General features: G+C 42.5%; 1 protein-coding gene across 1 annotated transcript in view; it reads right to left on the minus strand.

Annotated features, from left to right (window-relative positions):
- VPS39 (VPS39 subunit of HOPS complex) overlaps positions 1–7,323 on the minus strand; it is a 46,957-nt gene extending 39,634 nt beyond the window's left edge. The window contains exon 1 of the mRNA XM_019968592.2: positions 7,104–7,323. Within this exon, the coding sequence (XP_019824151.1) occupies positions 7,104–7,176 (73 nt within the window). The 5' untranslated portion in view covers positions 7,177–7,323. The remainder of the gene's footprint in view (positions 1–7,103) is intronic.
- Positions 7,324–9,217: the final 1,894 nt, after the last annotated feature.

Below are 9,217 nucleotides of genomic sequence, written 5' to 3' on the forward strand. Positions count from 1 at the left end.
TGCCTAGAGCTGGTGGGCTTAAGAAGAATGGGGCTAGTGGGCTTGGGGAAAAAGAAATGGGATTTCTTTTCAGGGTTACAAAAACGTTTTGAAACTGACTGTGGTGATATTTGCACAACTCTGTGAATGTACTGACAACCACCAAATTGTACACTTTAAATGGGTGAGGTGTATGGTATATGAATTATATTCAATAAAGCTCTTACTGAAAAAAAAAAAAAAAGAAAGAAAAGATGGGCTTGGTTACTGGTTCTTAAATTTTGATGTGCATCAGAATTATTTGAGGATTTATTAAAATAGATTAGTAGCCCTTGCCCTCAGTTTCTGATTCAGTAGGTCTGGAAGTGGGCCTGGGGATCTGCATTTCTAATAAGTCCCCAGGCAATGCTTATAATGTTTGTCTAGAGATAGCATTTTGGGAGACACTGGTCTTGGCTAAAAGTCAAAAGGTTCTAAAAGGACTTAAATAATTACCCTGATAGATTTATATTAAATAATTAAGCTAAATTAAGCATGTGCAGATATTTCCTTGGCTTTTTGATGTTGTAACATAAAGGTCACTCATTCCCTTCATAAACTTCTAGATCCTTTGTAAAAGAAAATATTGGATAATGGCATAGACAAATTTTACTGAGGATGCATTGTATTCCGGGAAATGCTAAGCACTTATCACATGCTATAACAACTATCCTTTGAAGTATGCCTTTTTCTTTTTTAAAAGAACTTTTGGCCATACTACATGTGGGATCTTAGTTCCCCAACCAGGGAACTGGTTCCCCTTGCAGAAGAAGCATGGAGTCTTAACCACTGGACCGCCAGGGAAGTTTCAGTATGTCCTTAACTTAAATCTCTATTTTATAGATGAGGAAGTTGAGGCCTAGGGAATAAGTAACTTGTCCAGAGTCACACATTTAGTAAGACATGTGTAGCAGAGACAGGATCCCAACCCCAATTTGTCTTACCCTTAGCCATATGCTGAAAGTTGCTCAGTCGTGTCCAGCTCTTTGCGACCCCATGGACTTTCCATGGGATTTTCCAGGCCAGAATACTGGAGTGGGTAGCCTTTCCCTTCTCCAGGGGATCTTCCCAACCCAGGAATCAAACCCAGGTCTCCCACATTGCAGGCAGACTCTTTACCAGCTGAGCCACAAGAAAAGTCCAAGAACACTGGAGTGGGTGGCCTATCCCTTCTCCAGGGGATCTTCCCGACCCAGGAATCAAACCAGGGAGATTTGCAGGCAGATTCTTCACCAACTGAGCTATCAGGGAAGCCCTGATATGAAGCACATGTTATGATGCACTTATTAAGGCATCTCATCTCAAAACAATGGGTGTTAGCCACAGGCTATCTGAAAAGTACGGTTATGTTTATAAAACAGGTCTGGAGCCACTCCAGGTTGATGTCCTTAGTCTTCCAGAAAAAGATAATGACTCTGTCCTCTTTTAGGTTTTAAAGTAAAGGCAGGACACAGAAAGTAAGATAGTGTGCTCTCAATGACGTAAGTGGAAACGAGAAATAACACTAGCTCCAGTGGAACACTGGTGATGTATGTCAGAGCAGAACATGGGGCAAAAACGAGTGCAGTTCACAAGGCCTGCTTTGAAAAATGCATTACGTTTAGAACTTTACTTACATTAATAGATATCACTGTACCGAGCAGTTGATAATATTAAAGTTGATTTTCAGGACACCCACTAATATTTCAAATACAAATAAAACAAAATTTTTTAAAAATTCACTTACACACAAAAACCTACAGCAAACAGGGCAACATAACGTTCACCATCTTCCCCATCCTCTCCACTGTGACCCCCAAACACCTGCCAGTGTCCGTTTTTCTTTACCTCTTTCAACAGGTGCATCAACTACCCAGGTCTGCAAGGCCTATCAACTCTACCTCTACAAGGTACCTGGCAGCAGCCGTCTCCCAGAGTCCCCGGGGACCCCTCGGCCGGTCTCATGCTGTGTGTCCTTCCGTGTTTGCTGTCTCGGACCTTAAAGCACATCTCCAATGCTGTCAGATCGGGGTTTAAAAAATCCTCATGAAGTTGGACTGCCAAAATATGAAGCCAAACTCCTAAGCATGGTTTCCAAGGGTGTGTTTTCCATTTGTACTGAAATGTTTATTTGCCAATAGACATTTCTATCAAATGTCTACTCTACTGGTGATTAAACGGAATCAAATGCATTTATTGAAAAATTAAAAAAAATTTTAATTGAGGGACTTCCTTGGTGGTCCAGTGGTTAAGAATCTGCTTTGCAAGGTAGAGGACAAGGCTTTGATCCCTGGATGAGGAACTAGGACCCCACATGCCTTGGAGCCTGAGAGCTGCAACGGGAATCCCACATGCAGCAACTAAGACCCAATGCAGCCAAATAAAATAAATATTAAGAGAAAAAACTTCTTAAAAAAATTTTTAATTGAAATTTTATTTGACCCTTCTCAATTATTCCTCTGGAGATGCTGACGAAAATGCATTGATCATACATGCAACGTATTGAAACACTTTCTTTTAACTAGTAAAAGCACCACACACATATTCATTTCTAATATTCAAAGTCAAGGAAAACGAGTGCATCATCCAGACATAACAATGGCATAGAGCTCTGACGAGGCCTGATTTGGTTACAGAAGTCAACAGGGGTTCTGGTGGCCAGAGAACCAACTCAAGGCCAGAGGACCAACCCAGGCTCAGGTGACCAGAGGACCAACCCACGCATGCTCTATGTCACCAGACAACATAGCCGTGCGTGCAAAACACTGAACGTGAAAAGCCTGCAGGGCAGGCAGAGCATGGGGTAGGTGGACAGTCTCTTCTGGGACTCAACACTGCACGTCAGAAAGTGGAACACACTACACAAACGGGCAACACAGGCAAAAACAAAGGAGAGTCAGCCCTAGAAAACTCCCAATGGCCTAATCCTGAGCCACAGGATCACAGACACCATTCCTCCTGGGAGGGAAGGTGGAGCCCTATAGCTCACAATTACCCTAGCAAAGCTCCCCATTCAATAGTGCTGCTGCTGCTGCTGCTAAGTTGCTTCAGTTGTGTCCGACTCTGTGCAACCCCATAGATGGCAGCCCACCAGGCTCCCCCGTCCCTGAGATTCTCCAGGCAAGAACACTGGAGTGGGTTGCCATTTCCTTCTCCAATGCATGACAATGAAAAGTGAAAGTGAAGTCGCTCAGTCGTGTCTGGCTCTTTGAGACCCCATGGACTGCAGCCCACCAGGCTCCTCCATCCATGGGATTTTCCAGGCAAGAGTACTGGAGTGGGGTGCCATTGCCTTCTCTGATCCAACAGTGCCGCTCAGTCCAAATGCATGCGATAAACCCCCACTGCTGAACATGGCAGGGAGTACAGAGATGAACAGGGTAGTGCTCACTTCCCTTCTTTGAGTCACAGGGCAAAGAACAGTGTTTCTCAAAGCAGCAGCCCCTAATTCGCAGTGTCAGAATCACTTGGACTTATTAAAAATGCCCAGTCCTGAGCCAAGCTCCCAGAGATTCTGATGCAGTGATTCTGCAGTGGTGCCCTGAAATTTGCATTTTTAAATTTTTTCATTATATGAGAAATTTACCTAATTCCAAAGCTAAAACTATGAAAAGTCCATCCTGTCCACTTCACCTTGTTCTCTTCCTTCTGCTGTAAGTAACCATTTTAATCAACCTTGACTTATTTTTCCATTGTTTCTTTGGAAAACAAATACAAATGATTTGGTATACACACATACAGATACACACACACATACCTACATTTTTTTTATAGGCTCTTAATATACATTAAAGTTTGAGAACCAAGCTCTAGAATCAGATATGATTTACTGAATTTACCTTGGAAAAACTACTTAAATTTTCAGGTTCTTCCTCTGGAAAATGGAGTTGTTATTAGTACTCAACAATGAAAGCCCTTACTATTAGTCAATTAAACAAATATTTAATAAGTATCCATTATGAGTCAGGAACTCTTCTAGGCACAGTAAATAAACCTATGTACAAAATGAAGTTGTTGCTCTGAAGGAACTTATACTCTAATATGGAATGACAGAGACAATAATAACATAAAATAGCAGTAAGAGGCTTCTATGATAAGAAGATAAGGCTGAGCAAAAGAGTAGCACATTGATGGATGTGGCATTTTCTTTTATACACAATAGCTCGGGAAGGTCTTGCTGATTTATGTGATATCTCAGCAAACAAAATGAGGGATGAGCCATATATCTAGGACAAGAGACTGTCAGGCAGAGGAAGCAGCAAGTGCAAAGGCCCTGAGATAGTTACATGCTTTTTGTGTTCATGGAACAAGAACGACCATGTAACTAGTAGCAGAGAGGAGCAAGGGATAAGACCACAGGGAAAAACCAGGAACATAACTAGAGGCCTGATCATGACAGGTGTTGCCAGTCATGTTAAGGACTTTGGAACTTATTCCAATTGTGATGTGAAGCTACTGGAGGGTTTTGAGCAGAGGAGAGATGCAAATAGATGACGTTTTCAAAGGATCTCTCTACCTCTATGTGGATAGAAGACTGCAAACAGCACAATGGCAAACCCAGGGTGATGAGTCAGAAGACTATTATAGTCATTCAGATGGGAAAGACTGGTGCCTTCATCAACAGCAGTGAACAGTAGAGATGGAGAGAAGCAACTGGATTGTAGAATTTCTCAGGAGGTGGAACAGATAAGATTTGCTGATGGATTGGATGTGGTGTATAAGAGATTAAGAGAAGTCAAGGATAATTCCAAGGCTTTGGGGTTTAGCCAAATGGGTAAACAGAAATGCCATTTCTGTTTGGAGAGATAATGGGATACAGGGGGACGGGCACGTTTTGAAGTCAGGAACTGTTTTGGCCATGCAACCAGATATCCAAATGAAGATGCTGAAGAGGCAGCTGGATTCTACAACTCTGGAGTTTGTACGGATTCTACAACTCAGGAGAAGTCTTCCTCCTCCTCCTCATCACCATCAGTATCTTCCTCACTTCCATGTCCCAGAAGATGGGATTATGGTGGCTCTATGACATCATCCAGCTCAAATACTGTCTGGCCCTCCAGAAGCCTGGAGGTTCCTGGATGAACTTTCCACCTAAGGTCACAATGTAGACAGAAGGGGTAAAAACTAGAAACAGCACTATTTACTGCGGCTAAAGCCTGAAAATAAAGTAGTTTTGAGGCACAAGGCAGTAAATGGCCTCTCACAGCCCAATACCTAGGGCATCAATCTCGTAGGCAACAGGTGTTTCTCCTGTTTTGCTGGAGTTTAGACAGGCCAAAAGCTACCTACCATTTCAAAAGCTGTTTCTGGAAAGCACAGGTACAGAAAATCTTTATGGTAACAAACTGCAGTTGGTAAAAGAGCCTGAAATATGTGGACTACTAGTCCCACAGGGTATCAGGGTCAAGGATTCTGACAAGCTAAGTGGAGTGTGGCAAGCGGCTGTATCCATCCTTTTCAGAAACATATGTCCGAGGCTGAGTGGATTAGCCTTCCCTCCATGATCACATATTAGGCAGCATAAGTCTCTGTTATCATTTATCTTGTATTGTAATCTGTTCACATTTCTTTGTCTGCCACTGTGTGTCCCAGGAGCACAGGCACTGTTTCTTACTCATCTTTGGGTTCCTCTTTCTAGCAGAGAGACTGGCCCATGCAGGCACTTAATACACACTTGACAAAGAAACAGGGGAGTGATCCCCTTTGTGCTGAGTGTCAGATCTTTCATTTTTTCAATTTCTTTTTTTTTTCCTCCTCTACTTATTTTAAATTTTTACTGAGAGCATTTAATGACAGAAAAGTGGAAGTTTTCTTGAGATACCTGGAGGAAGTAGGATTCTCTCCTTAACCCTAGGGCAGATTGCTATGGAGGTGGTGACTTTAAAAAGTCCCAGAGCTAAACAACCACACTGTTACTGTATAGCACAGGGGCCTATATTCAGTATCATGTGAAAACCATAACAGAAAAGAAGATGAAAAATAATGTATAATATATGTAAAACTGAATCATTTGCTATACAGTAGAAATTAACACAACAGTGTAAATCAACTATATTTCACAAAATAAAATTGAAAAAAGAGGTCCATGGCAGCTGGGGGAGAGTGGGGGCGGGGGTGCACACATTAATAAGATATGTAGTGAAGGTACCTTACTGAAAAGGATGTGAAGAATTCTGACTGAGTGGCACTGTCCATGACAATGAATAGATGCCAGCTACCACCAAGATTCCACCAAGCCCATCATGATACTCAGCTCAGTGTAAGATCTGATTAAGGTTCTGAGCCACCTTGATTTCTAGGACCTGGACATTAACAGGAAAGACTGAAATTACTTCTGTTTGGTCTTTGGTTATCAGACACACAAACACTTGTGGATAGGAGCATAATGTTCACAGGAGTCAAGGTTTATTTCAGAAACCATTTGTATTCTAGAACAGAGACACCTGATCTTGCTTTCTGTACTGGCCAATCCCAAGTGGATCATGCAACGTTTTATGGGTTAGGTTTCCTGACAGCCTGAAATGACCCTCTTCTACTTATAGGAGTTAGGTAACTTGGGCATTTTGATTATGAGACAATCAACCACTTGGCTAGATTAAAAGTGGAGAGTAACAAGTTAGCTACAGTAGTTAGAAGTAAGTGATGAGTGGCCATTAAGGGGAAAAAGACATAGCTGCTAACTTGCTCAATGCAAAACAAGCAAACAAAAAGCAAAACAGTGTTGTCTTTCATCTGGAAAACAACACAGTCTGGACGAGTTCAAGCCCCTAGCAGTCTGAAAACTTCTGTGGAACTTTGTTACCCAAACTAAAGACTTATTGGGAACAGAAATGAGCCAAAACTGAGTAGTTAATAAGGAAAGTTCCACCCCCAACTCCCTACCGAGAGCAAGGGCAGGTGAACATCCCTAAAATGCCTGGATCCCCGGAGATCGCCCAAACAGCTCCACCGCCCTCGCTGTCAACAGTGCTCTGCCTCCCCTCATCCTAGGCCCCTCTTGGAGGACACCCGACCAGAGTCCACACAGCCAGAGGCCGTCCACTTCCTTAGCCTCGTGAAAGGTCTCAGCCGCTCCCGCGCTGACCCCACCTGGCCCCTCGTCTCACCCCAGGCAGCCAGACAGTCGATCTGCAGAGGCAGCTTTTCTAGAATCGGCACCGGCTCGAAGGCGTCGTGCATGGCGGCAGGCGCAGTCGCCGCCACAGCCTCAACCGGATTGTGCCGGGTCGGGTGTGGGGCCGGAATCAGGACCAGGGAAGAGTGGGGACCTCGGCTACTGGCCCTTGGGCAATAGAGCCATCAACAACACCGGACTTCCTGCAGAGTTAAGCCCGCCCCTTCCGCAGCTGAAGTTCCGCCCCTTCCGCCCCGGTTCCTAGCGCAATCTCCAGGAGTGATCTGGTACCTGGGTTCGCGTTTTTCGCTGGACCATCGTGGAGCCCGAGTGGTCATGGGTTTAACAAGGTGGAAAAGGGATCTTAATCTTTGAACTGTTTTGGGCATCAGAGCATGATGAAGAATTCAGGCTTTGGCGTTAGTTAGACTTGGGATGGAGACCTGTTACTTAGGAAATGAGCTCAGGAGCTGTGGCGTTTAAGAAACAATCTCTAGAAGCCTTAGTTCTGTATCTGGAAAGTGACGGTAGTGTTGTGTACCTAACCTTGTGAGCTCTTAGCAACAGCTGACATTCTAAGCACTCAATCAATGGTACTTTTAGTATTACCATTATAAACCCAACTAATTCGCAGTAACTTTCCCTTATATTTTATTTTAGGGGCTTATCGAGGCCAGTGGTTCTCAAAGTATGGTCCCTAGGTCAGCATCACCTGGGAACTTGTTAGAAAGGCAGTCCCAGACCTCATCCAGCCCTACTGACTCAAACACTGAAAGCGGGAGGGGTGGGTGGTGATCCAACTGTGTTTTATTAAGTCCCCAAGGTGAATCCATGAACTTTTATTTAAAGTTTGAGAATGAATGCAAGAATGATCTGTATCTGGCCGTTTACCCCCAAGAAAACAGCTAGTATGCTGTGAAGTGAAGCATTTGGTTTAAAGTAAAGTGTAAAAGAAAAAAGGAGTGAGTCTGTGATACAACCATATTAAAAAACAAAAACCCTACAGCCCTGGTCACTTTTAGTTTCTTCATCTGTAAATGAGGAATACTGTCCCATCTTTATCAAATACTGTTTCTGATAATCAAATGAAGTATTTTCAAGTAGTAAGAAACACAAAAATTGCTGAAGAAATCTTGGGGCTAATTTTCCCCATAGAACTGAACACCTTGAAAATGTAGAATTACCAGCTGTTCTGCTAGAAGGCCTGCTCCTTGTAGTTCCAGTTCAAGACCAAAACAAACAATGTAGACTCTTAAGTTGGTTACAGGCCAATGTGATAATATAAATTCCTTCTGAACCTAGTCTAAGAACTGATACACTACAGCCAATCACATTAACACGTCATGAGAAAATGGAATTACCAGGCTATAGAATTTGTGCTATACACCCCTGCTTGTAACAGTAGGTTTCTGGAAATTTCCAGGCAGTCTGGTGCTTAGGACTTAGCACTTTCACTGTTGGTGGGGGAACTAAGATCCTGCAAGCCATGTGGTGTTTCAAAAAAAAAACAAAAAATGGGGGTTTTTGCCTTGTTTCAAATTGATATCTAACCAGTTTCAAAAATATATGACCAATTATCCTGCTGCATTATGACCACTATTCACTTGCTGAGTTTTGGTGTGGAAGAACAGAAGCACACAAAGTTAATACCAGCTGTTTGCAAATAGGTTAACCCGAGAATAGGCAGTTTGTATTGTTTCTTAAGAGATACTATCTAGGTGATTTTTGTTGTTGTTGTTGTTAATCACCATACCAAACAGCTAGAGAAATGTTATATAAACACTTTAGTGAAGATTGTAGTCACATGGTCACTGATTTTAACAGAAAATAAGACAATATAGAATAAAAACCAAGGAAGGAAAATTCAGTGAGAGTGTGGAGAAAGAAGGGTCTTCAGAGAAAGTCTTGGAAAAAAAGTGACAAAAACATGAATTTTGTTAAAACTTTTTAATATTAAAAAGTGGCATGAACTTTCTATGTAGAACAAAAAATCTTGGGAAGGCAAAATTGGACAAAATCATTCGAACAAATAATAGTGCTTCAAATGAATCCCATCACCTTGTGATGTTTCTTATAAACCATCCCTAAGCCAACACCAGATACAAG

This window comes from Bos indicus, chromosome 10 (assembly GCF_029378745.1).
Source record: "Bos indicus isolate NIAB-ARS_2022 breed Sahiwal x Tharparkar chromosome 10, NIAB-ARS_B.indTharparkar_mat_pri_1.0, whole genome shotgun sequence".
Lineage (NCBI taxonomy): Eukaryota > Metazoa > Chordata > Mammalia > Artiodactyla > Bovidae > Bos > Bos indicus.